Source organism: Vollenhovia emeryi, unplaced genomic scaffold, assembly GCF_000949405.1.
Source record: "Vollenhovia emeryi isolate VEMERY1.0 unplaced genomic scaffold, V.emery_V1.0 DF939124.1, whole genome shotgun sequence".
Lineage (NCBI taxonomy): Eukaryota > Metazoa > Arthropoda > Insecta > Hymenoptera > Formicidae > Vollenhovia > Vollenhovia emeryi.
Window position 1 is genome coordinate 2133061 of NW_011967242.1, and position 19389 is coordinate 2152449.

Genomic DNA, 19389 nt, shown 5'->3' on the forward strand with positions numbered 1-19389 from the left:
GTCAAACGTAAAAGTTATCCTTCTATCGCAGCTGATTCTCGTGAGTCTCGTGAGTTCTCAAGGGTCGAAACGTTTGTTATTCATACATTAAAGAGAATTTTTTAATCTCGAGAACCGAGTTCTGTTCTTTTCTGACTCGTATTGGCTTTCTCCCCTTGTTACTTATATTTTTCTGAGGGCCTTCACTACTTGTCGTTATTCGTATATCGCTAATATCAATGATGTCCAAATTACGATTTGTACAATACAGTTATAATTCTAGATATTGTCAAAATTACATAAGGAAGTGTAACAATATAATTTCAGAGATATGAAAGTGATTTACAAAATTTTAACAATAATATAATTAAGCCAATAACATAATAGGTATAGACGTTTTGTTTCACTTAGTCATTCTAAAACGTTGCTTTATTTTATGATGTTATAATGGGGAAGAAATTGTTTAAATGTATAATTTAAAAAACTTTGGACGACATTAATTTACAAAAGGAGATACGGATAACATCACGGGACTTGAAGATTTGGCTTGATGCACGATCAGACTTTTGTGAGAAATTCGTTCACTGACACATACTGCGCACATCTGCGTCAAAGGAAAATCCGTATTCTTTGATCGGAAGTTCGAATGCAGCATCGGCAGCTCCACGATCCATGGAGTTCTTTTACTGCGAGGCAGGCTGCCTTGTGAAATTCACGTGTTTGCTACAATCAGACTGTCGTCCTGAAACGTGGAGTAATTGCTTTTTGTCGGAATTGTTCGGGTTTCCTAACTAGAATAAATTTGATGAACAAATACAAATAATGTAATTTAAAAAAATCATATTACAAATCGTACGAGTTCTTACATTATATGTATTTGTTCATAAAATTTATTCTAGTCAGGAAACCCGAACAATTCCGACAAAAAGCAATTACTCCACGTTTCAGGACGGCAGTCTGATTGTAGCAAACACGTGAATTTCACAAGGCAGCCAGCCTCGCAGTAAAAGAACTCCATGGATCGTGGAGCTGCCGATGCTGCATTCGAACTTCCGACCGCCTTTAAATCAATTTCTAAAAACTGAAGCAGATAGATAAATTTTTAGAAACATTTCTTTTTATATCAATTATTAATTCTGTTAATCGATAATTCGATTAATTCCTAAAAAAATAATTTCACTGAAATAAAATTGAATTCGAGAACAAATTTCACTTTGATTCCATAACATTACTCTAATCATAAAGCAAGGAATGCAGTAATCTACTTGGATTATGCCTCAGATAATCCTATTACTTCGTGGGCGACATCAAGATACTGAGAATGAAACGGGAGATAAGGAACGGTAGAACAAAAGCTATTACATGAGGAGTCTAAAGGGCTGGACGTAATCTCGAGAACTCTAATACATTGTCATTTCCTTTCGCCATTTCCTGTGCTGGAACTTCCTCGCTCTGTAAAGTGAGACACAAAAGACAAAGGACAGATTTGTTTCGTATCGGAACATAAATATTTGTTCGTTAAGTAGAAACATTTTCCGTGCAATATCAGATTGAGTATGTACGTAATATGTGTGTAAACGTTTTAGCTTAAATTATTCTGTTGTATAGACAAACGTTAATTCATTATTAATTAAGTTAATTATAGAGAAAATTCCCCTATTACGAGATAGGCTCCTAACGTAAAATAGCGGGTTTTCAATATCCAATTTTACAAATCTGTTTTTGCAACGATTAACACGCACGATCTAATAAATTTTCCACTAAACAGATAATGCTTATTAATTTAGCAGAAACTCCACTATTTCATTTTACAAGTCTATCTCATAATAGGGGACTTTCATCTATACATATTTACAAATAAGAAATTGTATTTTAATTCCCCAATAAATAAAAGTTGAATTGATTAAGCCAAAGTCGCCAAACTGTAAAAAAAATGAAAAGATAGGTGGAAAAAGGCAAACAATATTAATTGCTATGCAATTGCTTGCGTATTGGAACCGTTCACTCCAACGTACGACGAGAAACTGGTTGTCTTTTTTGCACGAGTAAGAAGCGAAGGAAATTAAAGCACACAATTAGAAAGAAAATTATTTCCTGTACAGCATCAATGCATTAAAATGTAGCCAGATACCTCGAGAAAGTGCACATTCATCTTTGTCATCCCTCTGTTCTTGTATTCTATAACACAATGTGGTACAATTAATGTAAGATTGGGAACGGACTAATGAACTAATCAGCGCCGGCCTTCTCGATTGCTACTTACTCGATAGGTCGATCCGGTGGCGGGATGTTTCCTCCGCGAAAGCACAGCCGTAACAATTCGGTAGGTCTCGTTTCTTCCTCCACTATCTCGATCACTACATACGGATAATGAACACACTGGGAATATAGCTCTTATTTATATTTTACAGCAAAGCTAAATCTTGCATAAATCAACTTTCCTACGAAATTTAAGAAAATAAAAAGAAATTAACGCAAGGAACTTGGCGCTGCTGAAGCACAAAATATATAATATCCTCGATCATATTAAAGATATTTGAAGCTCCAGCAGAATTAAGAGTCTTTGGGGGTTAAATATACCTTTAAATATAAAAAAATACACATATATATACACAATTTTGTGATATTACTTTTTTAAGGAAAATTAAAAGTAATACTACTTGAAAGAAAGATTAGAGCAGGGAGATTCTTGAATGGAGACACTACTTGGTGAGTGAAGATATTACTTGGTGTCTAATATTTTTCGTGTTCAATTAGCGCGTAGTTGGCGTCAAAATATGAACACCTTAAATAATAAATTATATCAACACACTAATAAAAAATAAAAATTGCATTATAAGGATTGACGTTAATGTTCGCTTATTGCGGCCATCGTGTGAAGAAGGTGTCAATTATTCTCAAAATTTCAAGAAATAATTAGCTCTTAAATATGACTATAAAGAGTTTAAGTGTGCACTTAATTAATGAGAATCAATTGATATCGAAGAATGTATCACATATCGAGTTTCAGAAGATATGTACGCACGCTCCCGGCTATTATACATTTAATCATCTCATTAGTAGCTTTAGTATTGATCGACTATTAGAGGAACATTTTTCAATAAGATTATGTTATCGGCTTATGTACTTAGTAATCCGAGATTACGGATTTTCAAGTTCTACGACGCTATAACAAGCTGCGATCGGTCGATCATCTAATGCATTAATGGGAATTGTGTAATAACTGTTACACATTTGCAATCGCCTTTATACTTCGTAAATACAGTAGGTCCGATAATTCAATGTTAATTGAATATACTGAGGATTATTTTACGAATAAAAAATTTCAAGGAAGAATAAATCTTCGATACTACACATGAAAACATGCGTCAGATGAAACAGCGGTTGTTCGCCCATTAAGAGTTACCGTATATCGGTTTAAATGAAGGATCTTAATTTGCCAGAGTTACACGTCGTCGTTATGGATCACATTGCAAACGTGGATATCTTATAAATATCAATTAGACTATTTCCTCGGTTAACCCGAGGCGCAATTTATACATTTTTCTGCGAAAGTTGTTCGATGAAATATATTTCTATGGAAATATGTCGTCCTTAAGAGATAATAATGCAATGTTAATTTTCAAGAGACACGGTTCTCGTTGGGGAAAATGTTATTCTGAATGCTTTTATCAGCGACGTGTACATAAAAAAAATATATTTACGTTGAAATATTTATGTTGAAATTAGTAGAATGAGCTTCACGCTTACCCGAAGTTATTCGCTGGGGTTGACAGCCGCTAAGGGTCGACTGTCTTCTAGTTTGCAAGTCACCTCCTCTTACAGAAAGATAAACGGCGATAGTTTTATCCAAAGCGAGTCTTACCTGAATAAAAGATATAAAACATTATATAAAAAAGAGGGATATAAAACTCTTGTATCTCTTTTCTTTGTGATGATATAAATTTATGATTATATAAATTTAATGATTCATTAAAAAAAAACTTTCACATCTTTCTTATTATCTTAATATGACTAATATAGAGAGTTATGATAATAAGACTAATACAGACAGATTGTCTGTCTGTATGTTATAATATCTTTAATTTCCAATTTTATAGATTTGTCGATGTGATTTGATTTCACCGCAAAGACTTGGTGAATAAATAAAATTGTAATTTCTTAGTAATTATATTTCACTCCTTTTCGAAAACTAAATTGGTAGATAATAATTACTCGAGTGTATCGGCCAGTAAATCTTAATTCAATTAATCATACAATTGATTATAAATTGATTATAAAGTAATATATAAATTTTAAATGTAATTGAGAAAATGTTTCTAAACGAAAGAGACTCACCTCGCCGTTAAGGAAGCAGTAAAGCGTCGCGATGAAAAGACCCTGAAACGATCGTAGGAAATGCGTGGAATAGGACCACACAGCGAACTTGCTCACGTTATCCAACGGGGCTTCGATCATGAACAGTATATTAGTGATACCCAATAGTGGTAGAAGTACCACGGCTGCCCTCACGGCTTTCCTGTGTGCAGCATATAATAACATCTTTCAGAATCAACAGAATCGCTTTTAACAACGACGCGACACTCGTTAATTGCTAGTCGCAGTTTAGCGAAAAATGATATGAATTGGATAACCAGCCGTGCGCACAGATTCCTTGCAAACAAAGGTAAACATGAAAAGTTCATAAAATTTAAGCTAAATAAAAAGCAACAATAGTTTACGACACAACGAGTTTAATTAAATTGTTCAATGAATTGTACAGGTCAATTAAAACGAACCGGGTGAATAAACACGAAGGAATATCAAACGTAATGATATTAGCAAAAGCATAGATCCTTTGCGATGCGAACATTGATATATTTTTAAATAACATAAAGGATGATTTTGTTAGTGTGAAAAAATTTTAATTACGTAGTCGACTGAGATTGACGAGAAACGCTTGGGCGAGAAATCGTAAATTTCGAAATTCAAAAATGTGTATGAAATCCTTGGTAATTTAATCCTCTCGCAGAAATTCGGATTTGCTGTTTATTTGCGTACACTACTTACAGAACTTGTTCGATCTCGCTTGTATGACTTTGCCGCATCTTCACCACGAGTACCCTTATAATGTTTAGCAAGAACAAAAAGTTGAGCTGAAAGAAAATAACAAGAAGAAATACGACGGAGTAAAGCTACTTATTGATAACTTTAACTTGATTATCAGATACAATGTCAATTATATTTTTAGCTGCCCGATTGCTTCCTTCAAAAAGTCAACTATCACGTGTGCTGCAATTTTATTATTTATTGCATATGATAGAAAATTATTAATATTAAAATAACTACAGTTATTTACGAGTCTACGAGCTCACAGGTATTTTATATGTATATTAATATAATTTAATCGAAGGTATGTGTAATCAAGTGCATCTTTTTTTAATCGATTATTAAAAATTTATTATAGTAAATTTCTCACCAAAATTACCGCAAATCTGGGTCCCTCAAGGATCCAAAAATAGGACGATAAATTGTACCCCGACCAGCATCTGAGAAATCTAATATTGCGATATATTTATTTATCTATAACTATCTATATATGTATATCTATAATTATCTATCACATACGACGTACATGTGCGGTACAATAATTCGGTTCGGATCGTATTGTCGCAAAGCACCTATGTTTAAAAAATCAAGTAATTTTTGCCCATCCTTAATTATTACCCGAACCGAATTAACGCACCGTACTGTACTTCACCGAATGAGTTAACAAAAATGCTAATCATTATTTCGGAGAGAATATTAATTCTAGGATTTTTGTAAATTATTAACGAGTGAAAATTGCTCATAAAATATTTTTTGAGTGATGTAGTAACGTGTGTGATGTAAAATACATAATATTATATAACAGATAATATTCTTTCGATCTCCACGCGAACTTCAGTTTAATAGAATTTTATTTCGATGCTTCGGAATATGAAACTGTAGCTAGTTTTCGGAAAGTAAGTTTTTGGAAAATGAAGATTTCTGTAATATTACTGATGACGTGTTAGATAGTGATAATACACACACTGGTCTTACATGCTCTCCATGCAATCAAGCAATCAAAACTCACTTTGATTTCGGATGGTAATGAAACGCCATAACGAGGGCCCAAACCGAGGTCATCAGCACTGGGCATCCCCATCCAATAAAACGGTACATACGATAATAAGACGTCTCTTGAAAGACCGTCACTGTAAAATCATATTCATAGAAAAGCGAAATTACGTGACAATCACAATGTAATTAAAATCTGAATTACATCTTTCTTAAAGCTAATTTACTTGTCAACAATATTTCACCGTTTGCTTCTAGGTTGAAATTTGTGTTACAAATCATAGGAAACTTCTTCTTCATTTTCTTCTTAAGTAAGGTTCGCTTTTTCTCAAACACGTCATGCTTTCAACGAGACAGTTTTGGGCAAGATATATGTAAAGTGCGTCCTGCTTTTGAGTACATACCGGTCACCATGTTGTGGAGAAACAGACCCTCTATAAACATCCACATGAACATCGCAGTCTTGACGTACTCTAGCAGCACGTAACTGGCCTCGCACAGCACCGGCTGTAAACGAGACGAAAAATATAACGCGTTTCGCGCAGAGTGGGCTCACATGCTAATGCAAGCCGTTTCTGCATGCGCGAGGAAGCGCGATGCCGAATAATGGGTGTCTGAATTTAATCAGTCTAATTTTAGTTTTAATAAAATCGCATCTCAAGCTCGTTCCCGGGCTTTACGGTGAAGCATTTCGTTAAAATGCGAATTCATCGAGATCACTCTCGTCTCGTAATTACGTTAGGGAATAGTACGGAAACAAGAAACGGAAAAATATGGAGTAAAAATATATAATATTGGACGTTCGCGAGAAGGATTGAGAAAATGATCTTATCTTCTCTTCTCTCGCACTTATAAAAGTAAAATAATTCCATCGTGTCTTACGGTATTTCCTATTCCTCGTTGCACGCCGTGCGGCTTTCTACGATAGATCGCGATGTCTATGTACAATGTTAATCTGATTAGTACTTGCACCACCATGGCAACGAAGAGATTCTTGTGAATTCTGGTCCTCGTGTTTCTCAATGACCTAGAACATATAATGCAACGATCGTTTAGCATTAACTTTAGCCGTTCAGCTCTTTAAGATGTAAATTTATGCAGAGCAACAGCAGTTTTACAACTGCACGCTGGATGTAATTTTATGCAATTATTTTATTGGATTGATTTCTAAATCATTAAATATTATATTATACACAACATATAAACGTGTAACTGTAAGTTTAATGCAATTAATCTTGTTTAACTCTTTTTGAAGGAATATCGACAGTTCGTTCTGTATAATGACGCATTTGCTTTCCTAATAGGAAGCAAAATTAATTGTATGTCAGTATTTGAAACAATTGAGAATTGAGAATTTGAGAACTTTTGAATGTTTATACAAATGTCCTTTTCAACCGGGATTTGGATGAATAAAATCGCATGAACATTAATTATTAATATGTTACAATTAGTTACTAATACATATGTTGATATTCAGATTATGAGATTCAGATATAAATGTGACATTAATCAAGAACGTTAATGTTTCAAATTAAAATTTCAAGAAATAAAGGACTCAGAGCCGTGACAGGGTGGTAGTGTCTAAATATTTTATTCTAAGTTTATCGCGAAAAAATATCACCTCGGCCGAGGTGATATTTCGCTTTTTCAAATACTCACCTAAATCGACAGAAAATCACCAGGGAAGCAAGTAAAGCCACCAGAGATATGCTGAGACCCACAAATTCCAGAGTGCGGGTCTTTTCAGCTATTTCCATTTTCATCTGGGAAAAGAAATAAAACAGTGGAGTATAATGAAACGTCGTTCGTACTTCGGAACTCTCGGAACTCGCGGAACTCTCGGAACTCTCGAAAATTTAGAATAAGTATTAAAAAGTAATTTGTATACATAGCTATGTATAAAATGTTTGAATCCAGCTAGATTTGTATATTATTGCTCGTTATTTGCATGCAATGTTTTTGATAAAACTTACTTCGCCCTCGACATTATTGTTGTAGACTCTATAGTGAAGCCACAGCATTTCTGGTGTTAAGCAAGTTGTATAATTTGCCCAGCCAATGAACAATTCCTCGTTCATGTTTGTGCCGTTCTGTGTCTCCCAACGTCCATTGTAGCCGCATCTTTTCTCCACGGATTCTGTAAAAAATATACAAAGACATGGAAATCTGATGCTACCCACTGGAAATGTCTTCAATCGCATCTTCACTTGATTAACCTCTCTTTTTCCTGCTAGGTCGTAATAATATTAAACAATTGATAATTTGTAATAGGATATAATTTGAATATGCTTGTGGGTGCGTACGGCAAACTGCAAAATTGTTGAAGATATCAAATAACCATTGGTCTATTGTTTGAATTTCTAAACTTTATATCGGAATCTTTCTATTGCTCTCCTATTTTTTCGCTAACAATGTTTCTTCACGAAAACATTTCTTATTGAAAAGAGAATCACTAATGCGAGCAGAAAAATCGATAATTCACAATTTCAATATCGTATTACTGTAAAACGCATTTTCAACGAAGTCACCTTCGATAAAAACCTTACATTCGATTTACACTGATGCTAAAAGTATCTTATTATTACATTATGTTAAAACATGAAAAATCCTGTTGGATTAAAAGTCGAGATTAGAAATCAAGAGTTACGAATCTAATATTTTTTATTAAAATTTCATATTAGAGAATATGCTGTAATATGACAATGACAATGCATTCGGTGGATATTTGGCGAGATGAAAGGATATACATAGAGAAGACTCTGGCGTAGCTTCTCTCTGCGCTATCGTCTTAAAGATTTCCTTAAACCTCAGAAAATTGAAGGATAGTCGATAACCGTTTTGCAACGAGTTGCCACGACACAAGTACACGAATATATTATACAAACATACACACAGTAGTTATTTGCATCTTCTACCACTCCATTTTTCTGAAGGAAAAAAATAATAAAACTACTAATAATAGATATCGAGATACATAATGTTTAATAGTTCGGCAAATCTTGATTTCAGATAATACACATAAATTATTTCTTCAATAATTAAGTTATATTTATACCTGTTAATTAATTTTTATATAAAACAGATCTAATATAAAATTATTTTTATTAAGTAACTTAACGTGACATTATAAAAAAATTTTTGATTTTGCCAAATTATTTCTCTTTTTTTATCTTACAATAATTTGTATCGCGTTACATTTCGTCTAAATGTTATCAAAGTTAATTAAAATGTGCGGAATCTACTGCATCAAGTTTTCCCACAATTCCTATCGTTATTATTTTACAATTAATAAAATTAATATATTTTACTTATAAAACGATGAATTATTTTTTATAAAAAAAAAGTTAAAATATTTTGACCCAGAAAGAAATAGAAACGTTTTAATTCTTCGTTCCCGAGTGCGCCGAAAGTCATTATCTTTCACTCCTGTTCGATTTTTCTTAAAAGCGTTTCTTAAAAGGGTTTCTTAAAAACGAAATACGAACATTTAAAGAGTAAAAGGTGCTAGAGTAAGCTTTGCATGTAGCGGGGGGAGGGAAAGGAACGGTGGTAATATATCGACAATTAAAAAATTCGTCTTATGACGCATTTACAGCTGACAAAGCCACGCTATCGAATGCAATCAACGCGCGGTCGAAGTGGTTCGAACTTCGAAGTGCCTTAGTGTTGAGATGCACTGGGGGAGACTTCTCTTGCGTTTATTCCGCTGTTGCATCGAAAATGCAACCTGAGTACTTCTGGTCAACCGCGTTCTATGCGAAGAGTTTCAAATAAATATCGATATTAACAAATTACTTGCATTTACCGTCTAAAATAAAACGTCAAATAATAATATCGCAACTTATAAAGTCAGTGTCTCTCTCATTAAGAGCATTATACTTTGTTTTCAACAAGTGATATACATAATCGAATCAAGAGAAATAATTGCATTGTAAAATAAAAATAGAATATTTTATTCATGATCCTTTTACGTCATATAAATTATGGTGACGTAATCAATTTGACAAAATTTATAAAACAGTCGTTAAATGTTTAGTTATGGTTAAAATTTGTCCGTCCGAACAAATGTTTGTAGAAATGTGTTATTTTAAACTCGCCTTGTTTCCTTAAAGAGGAAGTACTGACGCGATTTATTTTTTATTTCAATTTTTTTCTTTAAAGTTTTAAACAATACGCTTTTATAAAATGTGCAAACTTTGATAATGTAAACAGTAGTGCAAACTTACGTAATTTTTCTTAGGTAGTTGGAGATCTTTCGAAATAAACGCGTAATCTGTGAGTCATGCTTTAGGAAGTTCTAAATCTAATTCTCGGAGTTTATTACAGAAAATAAGAAATAAAAGGAAATAAAAAGAGAGGAAATTACGTACACAATTAAATATAAAATTTTATTTTTACTTGTTTATTATTTATTATGTTGTTTCCAGAAAAATGTATCTCAATATGTTTAAATCCTTAATATAGCTTAAAAATATTATTCTCAAGATTTAATTAGAATTTTGTAAATATAAATAATCTTTTTACGTAAATCAAATGAAGGTTTTCTGTGTGAAATTATTAAAAAGGTAGAGTTGCAATCAGAGATATTTTCAACTTTCTACATTTCAAGTACTTAATTTTCTGAATATTTAATTTTCTGTGCAAATATAAAATTCTTTATAGTAATCCACTTTCCTCTTCTTCTAATAATAAGAAGCGAAATATATATTATATTCAGGATCTGTGTGCATTTGCCTTATATTTTCATGTTTTTTTAATGCCTCGGAAATCAAATAACATAAATTACTGTGCAATCGACGTCAAAAGTACAATAAACGAATATCTACAATCATCCTTTGTTGATTCGAATAATACCATACTCTACGGTTTATCAGGTAGATTGAGAGCCACATTCTGTGTGTGGGATTAAATTCATTTACTTACTGATCGTATCGAATCCATCCACGAAAGGGCATTGCTGTTTCGCCATGGTAGAGGCTTTCGTTGGCGGCCAACAGAGCAACGAGTCCCATACTGGATTACACCAGAGCTCTAGAAAATAGAAAAGGAGTAGCGGAATGTTCCTCGTAACGGAGACGACAATGTTGCAGCTGATTAAGTTGGACAGATCGGCAAGTCGATATCAAAGAAAAAAAAGTCTTGACAACAATTTACATTTTGAAAAGGCAAATGTATAACAAAGAGAATTGTTTCTTATAAATAATCTTTTCTTTAAGTATGTATATACGACAAGTTTTGTTATAAGGTAAAACAATTCATTGAATTATAGAAGAGCACAAGAAATTAAAAATGTATCGCTTGCTTTTAAGGTGAAAGTGGACGCGAAAAGTGAGATGTAGTTAAAGAATCGTACCTCCGTACGGTGCTACGAAATGTTTGTACTGAATATTACAGAATTCACGAGTGTTGTTGCCGTTGGCATTTAGACCGTCCATTTTTCCTCTAATAGGATTCCCATTTTTTGTTGGGTGTCTCTACATTTTCGTTCCGGTGCTTGCCATGCAATCGTGCAGCGTTCTGCAATTACGGAACTCTTATTTCCTGTTCTCTCTTCCTTCCACTCATAACATTAGTTCTTTTTTAAATAAAAGAGAAAGATTTTGAAATAAATTATGGATTATTTTCGTACTTTTTATAGCGAAAAGAATACGTTCGTAGAATCGTATCATCTTTCTTTGGAAAAATCTAGAGGTGCAAAAAAAATTGCTGCATAACAGTACAATGCGTTGAACTCCGTGTTAAAACGAAGTGTAAAAGCGTTACCAGTGCATTGGTATATGCAATTTTCGTAACAAAAGTAGTTTTTAAATAGCGGTGTATTCTATGCTATACATTTTTCCTTTTTAGCAAAATTTTTCTCTCTCTCTCTCTCTCTCTCTCATAATTTTAAAAAGATAGATTTAGGGTGATGTATTCTACGTTTGTGACACAGTTTTTATCATTTTCCAAAAATTTATTATTTATTATTTATAAAATGCTGTAGTCAAAGTTAAATATTTAATGGAACTGTCAGAAAAAACTGAGCTTTCGTAATAGTTTATATTTTATATGTATTAAAAGTAACAATTATAAATGTATTTTTAAGTTAATTATTAAATTAATTTTTGGCATGGCGGATACATAGAAACTAATTAGTGTCCATTTCGGTATGCCGATATTCGCCCTTGTTAAGCATTCGAGCGAAAGAGGTCAAGCTGAGAATCAACATGTTCTCCGATAAAGAAGCTTAAAAACTTGGATACCTACTGTTTCTTAAATCTCTTGTGTATTCTATTATCTTTAGAGAGATTTTTCGAGAGAAATTAATTCTTAAAATATTTAGTAACATAATATATAAATAGATTAAAAAATTTATATTTATTAATACATTATACTCTGTTCTAAACTTATTATAAACACGAACGCAATTTAACTTTTAAATAAAACTGTATGAAATTCAATTAGCACACATTTGTAATTAGTAATAACATATAACGTATACGAAAAAAACCTTGCAACACAAAATAATAATAAATATGCATGTATTAATGTTAAGAAGTGTTATTGCTGTTAAACAGGTTTTGAAGTTTAATAATTTGAAAGACCATAGATCATTATTCGAAAAATTCACGCCCGAGATTTCTCATTGAAATGGAACAATCGATTATGACAAGCAGGCTAGGATCGCAAAACTAGAACTACATCTCTTTCTAATGGATCAGATCCTTGTATGTATGATTACGCATTAAAATGAAAAAGCATTTTTGTCCATGTGGAAATTTAGAAAATTTGGTTTTATAATAGAAACTTGAATCTGTGACAAAAAGTATTCCTGATTTCAAAGTTATAAGCAATTATTCTTGACTTCGTTGCAAATGAGTTGGTCCACATTGCTTTATTTTTAAAAGGGGAAATATGTAATCAAGTAGCGTAAGTAATTACGAATACGCTTAATCAATTGATTATTAATAATTTCAATTACAAGAAAAATAAGGCAAAGTATTTTTATTAACGTTAAAAAATATGTATTAAAAAAACATATCCAGAAAAATAAGGCAATTTATACATATTTATTTTTCAAAATTATCCGGATGTTAAATGTTTTCGGAGCTAAACAAGAACATTCGACGAGTAACAATTGATCACTATGAATATAAGTCATGCGTAAATTATAGAAGAATGATATAAAAAATATAGAAATACATAGCATTGAATAGAATTACACCTTATTCTACATGTAAGTATGAAATCAATTCACGTCACAAGTTTGCTCGATCAAATCAATGTCAGTCAGCGAGCCTGCACTTCACAAATATTATTCGCAATCCTGTTAATTCAAGATCTGTGTAAAGCAGATAACAGAACGGGAATACACATGTATACATGCACAAATTTTACATTTCTCTTCAAGTTTAATAAACGAATAGCCTCAACTTTACGCCTATGTTTTTAAACCCCGAAGAGGCAGTAATATATTATTTACGTATATTTTTATTTAATGATATTATCAGAATATGGATAGCTATTATAGTATAATTATAATAAATTTTTTAACATTCACGTGACTAAATCGTATGCACCGTTTGCTTATTAACATCATCTTTTATGCAATTCTTAGTTTTCACACGCGCCAAACGGATTTAACATTAAACGTTATAAATTATTGATACGCGGAACGGTGAAGTTGTTTTTGTCAGATTACGCTCATTTCCGAGAATTTATCTAGATCATTTACAGGTTAATTTCAGGATAGATAGTTTACTATTAAAGATAAACGTAGTTTCGCAAATCACAAGGGATACGCGGGATGTTCTCGACCACGTTTAATCTCCAATGACAAACAGGATTTCGGTAATTAAACTCAACAGCGAAGAATCATTCAGGCTGAAATGGCTCATCAACGAATACGAATAAATGTAGTTTTGTAAATCCAAGGCGAACTAACTTATTAGCAATTTATATAAATAAATTATTGTTAATATATTGTTGATATCGAATTATTGATACTATTGGCTACGCATCGGAATGTAAAAATTTACATTTAATATTAATGTTAAAGACGTCGAGCTAAAAACGCGTATGTAATTTTCAAGTCTCTCGATCTTTTTTCAAATTTGGGATACAGCTATTCAAGTTACCTATGAATCGAAGCAGATTACCATACTTCTTGCTTCAGTAAATCCTCTATTGTTTGATCATTGTTCGAATAAGGCTCAGATTCATGACACGAATCGATCGAAAACTTTTCTATTATTGTGCGAGGAGAAAGGTTAAAGGTAGATAAGTGAAAATAAAAGTTCTTTTACGTAGAGTAAAAAAGTAATCAAAGCTTCGGTATATATGCTATTGATTTAATTTTCATTTTGATTGAAATATTTTAGGTATCTCGAAATTGTTGTTAATGTAGGAAAAATTTATATAACATGTGAGTAAACTGAAAGTAAAAATATATTTAATACGGTTCATCGTTTCTTGATGAATAAAAAATTTTTATTTACATCCTATATATAACAAATCCACGTATCAATGAATTAACTAGTGAACTGTGATTAGAATTGGTACACGGAGAGACCGATATGGCTACCACATGTCTAGTTAGGGTTGGCACAATCCTAATAAATAGTAAATTTTGTGGCTGCCATATCCATAAGTAGTGGAGACAACCACATGCACCTTGTGCAGCAAACTGAGTGAATGTCGCAACACAAAACAATGTAGATGCCCCTACTATTTATACGGCAACATTTTAATTTTAGTTATTTTTGCCTTAGCCGGTCTTTCCGTGTAGTTATAATTTAAAATAATTAATAGTAAATAACACAATCTCATTATTAATTTTCTAGAGTTATTATTTTGCCATAATGTTTAAAATTCCACGATAGTGCGCTTACCGGTATCCTTCGTTTTTTTCGTCAGTAGTTCAAGCTCAGACTAGTCAGCCTCGTGCGTAAACTCTTTTCCATTCTTCGAAGCTCTTCCAGAGATGTTCAAATCTTAAGATCTCTAGCAATGTAAAATAAAACGTATATGGCACGACGATAATTTACAAGGGGAATGTTCTTAATCATTAACATTAATTTCTTTCGCGAAGAAACGAAGATAATAATAGGTAAAGTAGTTATAACAAAATTTCACGTAGCTACTAAATGATCATTTTATCAGAGACACTTTTGTATAGAGCCAAAAACGTACTGTAAAACATCAATTATGTGGAGAAATTATGTTTGAAATAATGATTAACTTTCTCAGATAGGCAACATTAATTCAGAGTGCATACTTATTAAATTTTCTTGTTGTGAAAGTGAGGATATCTATGCAAACAATGAGTCCGATTTCAAAAAGTGAGGAATACGATTTCAATTATAATCAAAACACAGATCCGAAAAGTCAAAGGAACGACCGAGGGATCACTCAATGCGCCATTTAATGTAGACTTTCGGAAAAATCTTTTCGCGAGTTCTCGGAGATCAGAGAGGATACGCGAACGTCTCAAGGGACGCGTGCTGACTGTTTCGCACTTGTGAATCGTATCCCGCGACCACTCGATTCACGGCGCAGCCTCCCTCGTTATTGGCCTAGCCGCTTGCCAATCCCGTATTTCTACCCCTTCGCCGCTTGTTTCACTTGAGATCCTTATTAGAGAGTATACAACTTTTCTCATGGGTATTTTTTTTATCTCGACAGAAATAGCGTCAGTTTGATAAATTAATACCGCATACAAATATGCAGAGTTCGGAAGTAACTCGTTACTTGTTACGGAGTTATAGTTCAGTTACTTTTTTTTTTATAACTCTAACTTAATTTCGTTACTTTCACTCCATCTGTAACTGTAACTTAACCAAGTTACATTTTGTTCGATAACTAGCAACTAACTTAATAGTTACTTTATATATATTTTAAATCTCCACAGATCGCATTAGACCTTGCATTTGCGCATAAACGCCTTTACCGACACTTTACAATTCAAATGCAGATTTGATATTTCTATTTTCATTGCAAGAAAGTAATTGCAACTGTAACGCGTTACTTTTCAGAATTGGTTGTTGAACCTTTAATTCTGTTATATAGTAGGACCTAAGACAGTAAAAGAGGTCGAACTGCAAGTACAAAATTTATTCCTACTTAAAAATTGATACTGTCGGAAATTTCTACTTTTGCCAATTTAAAGTAGGTCCTTTCAAGTAGGAGCTAAAGTAAATTTTTCGAATTAAAGATTCAAGGGGGGAGTAAAAAATGTCATTAAAGTAAGTTATTGCTGATCTGTGTAAATGTATAGATCAGCTAAGTAGGTCTAAATTATCCTTAAAAAAATTTCGACTCGGGTCCACTTTATTTTGCAAGATGAAATTGCCAGATACTTTCACTGCGCTTACAACAAATTCGTGAGTAGCTTTGCGAATTCTGAATCGTTAATTTTTAAGTCTTCAAGTCTCAATGATTTATGCCTCAAGCAGCATTTTTTTATATTAACTTCTCAAATTCGTTAAAAATGTTCGACTGAACTAAACGGCATAGGCAAAATCAACCCTCGTGTAACCTTCGGAACGAGGCGAACCTTCGAGAAATCTATTTTTAAATTCACGAGAAATCGCGCGGGAATATCGCAGCATACGTAATAAGGATGCTATTGTAATATATACTTCTACTCGTACAATTTACGGCGTACTTCTAGTTCTGCTTGTGCAATCATTTGTGTGTAACGAAATATCCCTTCGGGGGGTTGCGCTCTCACGTAGGGAAAGGAAGTGCAGCGGATGCAACGTGATCCTATGAATATCGACCGATGTAAGGACGCGTTATACAGGATAACAGCTCTGTTTGCAACTTTGGCAACAAATTTCTCAAAATTGTAACGTGATGAAACCACATTGGTACGAGATAGTTAGTGTCCAGAAATTATAGGAAACCCTGGTAGCACAATATATTGGCGCAATATTGGGAAATATAATAATGTAAATTTAGTATTCCCGATATTGGACCAATATTGTGAGATGGACGCCTTCTTTTATTTAGCCAATATGTCTATTTAGTTATATTTTATATTGTATCAATATTAGAACAATATTCTTATTACATTGTTAAATATTGGCCAATGCAATATGAATGCAATATAAATCTAATATTATATAATTAATGTCGTGCAATATTTACATTTATTCCATCACCAATGGCTTTACGTTGGACAATACCGGCCAATGCATTTTTAATATAATCAATATTGGACCAATGTTCAGCCAACGCACTGTGCTGCAAGGGGACGATTGCCCTCATTTTTATGCTCGAGAGAAATCATTTATTTCTTGAATGGTTCTATCAACGCTATATACGAAACGTTGATATTAAATCAATTATCCGTACGTGAGGAATGCGAGGATTGTGGAATAAACCTGAATTTGTCGGTGTTGCTAAAGAAAAAGTTCAATTTTTCGCGAATCTACATGCCACGTGTTTTGCACGGGTAGTGACTCGTAAATAGGGGACTGTTAATCGCGCTATGTGGTGAAAATACGAGCCACAGAAATTGGATTCAGCGGATATCCGCTGATCAAAACGTGTCACGTGTCTTTATCTCGTGCACTACGTAGCTGAATTGTGTGTATTTTCGTATAGTTCGCACGCTTTACAGTAAACATCCGAAGCTCCGTATGAATCGCGAAGAAACGTGCAAGTGAAATGTATCAACGGATCTAAAGACGGTTTTAGATCTAAACTTATATAACTCAATTTCTACGTTCCATAAATTACTTTGTTTTCAGTTTTGTCTATCATTCTTTGGTGTTTCTGTCATATTTCTATACCCAGATAGCGAAATCTGTGAGAACAGATTTCGTCGAATGTCCACTACAAATTTTGAAGGCAGAAAGACTGCAGACTGCACACAGGAACTGATATATTCGACCTGTTCCCAGTACGTCAGCAGAAATACAAAAGAATCTGCACACATAACTGGACCTGCTCGGTTTCTGTCGACAATCTGTTGACAGCGTATATTTTACAGACTCTGTTGCCAAAACAATAGCCAAATGCGGACAGGTGAGAAATGATTCGTCGATCGATGTCGAAACGATGTCAAATTGACGTCAATTTGACTGTGTCGATGTCGATTCGATATCGTTTTGACATCGATCGACGAGTCATTTCTCGCTGGGACGGATGGCCGTGGTTTTGGTGTGGATTTCTGATGAATCTGCTGCCAATCTGCTGCCAATCTGCTAACGTTTTGCTGACTGGGTAATTTTATGATTCAATTTCTCTCAACTCCTTATACTTTTGGTGTTACAATCCTCTCGAGGAGCTCGCGTGCCCACCGTGGTATTAAAAGCGAGAAACAATGCACTTACATACAATCGAGCCGTGAAATTGGACGGTTTCGCGTTAATCGCTAAAGCGGCGAGGTGAAGCGAAGTTTATGACATTTCCATCGGCGTCCCCGCGAGCGCCATCGCCGCCTCGGCGTTACGTAACGAAGGATACGTCCGCTGCCCGCTTTTACTCGGCTTTGTTAATGATTAAATAAAATACGCACGGGGGACGTCGATTACAAGTCGTTAATTAATATTCGCAGGGCACAATCGCCGTGCGTCAGCGATTGCGAGCTGCGTGTTCTCGTTTACGTAACGCGCGACAAGACGCGAAAGCACGTGGACGGTCGCGGCCACGTGACCGGCGTCTCATGCCAAGGATGCTCCCTTCTATCCGTCCGGCCACGTGAATATCAGTGGATGGAATTGCGTAACTGCAAAAATCCCGCATAAATTATCTTCTTGGTCTCTCCGCGAAGGAGATACCACAGTCATGCGATAAACCTGCGAAGTGAAGGTTCTTAGTCCTTGACGCGCTATATTGAGCCAATTAATAATTTCGCGGCCTCATTTATCCCCCTATAATATTATCCTACATTCGCAGGTATAACGTATAAGATACATATGTACCCTAGTAGTACAGTGCATTGGCTAAACATTAATTGGTCCAATGTTGCCCAGACAACAATTCTTGCGTGCAAATTTTGCTTGTCTTGTGCATGCAAACTTGTACGAGATTTACCTGAGTTTTGCTCGTAAGGTACGTTTAGTCTGTGTTCTCTCTTTAGCTGTGCACTCATCTACGACAAAACATTATGCTAGCTGTGCTTAAATCACTCAAACATATATTAAACTCATATTTCTAGCAAAGAGCCTATAGCATCAGTTGCTGGCATTTAATACATGTATGTTACGTCCAATTATTTTCAATAATTGGAGCGCTATTGCAACAGCATATTCCTGAGACCAAATCAAGTAAAAAAGTCCTGTACTACTTTTCCCTCCGACAAACAGTTATCGAGATATCATAAGCTAAACATAAGCTAAA

The 19389-nt window shown here is 33.9% G+C and overlaps 1 protein-coding gene across 3 annotated transcripts; it reads right to left on the bottom strand.

Annotated features, from left to right (window-relative positions):
• Positions 1-1084: 1084 nt before the first annotated feature.
• On the bottom strand, positions 1085-19105 carry LOC105569420 (PDF receptor). 3 transcript variants are annotated; one of them, XM_012025878.1, is made up of 16 exons: positions 15317-15542; positions 14931-15042; positions 11414-11577; positions 10984-11091; positions 8034-8197; positions 7720-7823; positions 6943-7087; positions 6465-6567; positions 6077-6197; positions 5438-5516; positions 5029-5114; positions 4318-4498; positions 3730-3844; positions 2243-2336; positions 2111-2157; positions 1085-1431 (listed from the first exon to the last, which is right to left on the bottom strand). In XM_012025878.1, the coding sequence occupies exons 3-16, from the start codon at positions 11493-11495 to the stop codon at positions 1391-1393; spliced, it is 1470 nt and encodes a 489-aa protein (XP_011881268.1). In that variant the 5' UTR covers positions 11496-11577; positions 14931-15042; positions 15317-15542; the 3' UTR covers positions 1085-1390. The 3 variants fall into 3 exon arrangements, with proteins under 3 accessions (XP_011881268.1, XP_011881267.1, XP_011881266.1); XM_012025877.1 differs by lacking the exons at positions 1085-1431; positions 15317-15542 and adding an exon at positions 19084-19105 and having other exon boundaries at positions 1844-2157; XM_012025876.1 differs by lacking the exon at positions 1085-1431 and having other exon boundaries at positions 1844-2157.
• Positions 19106-19389: the final 284 nt, after the last annotated feature.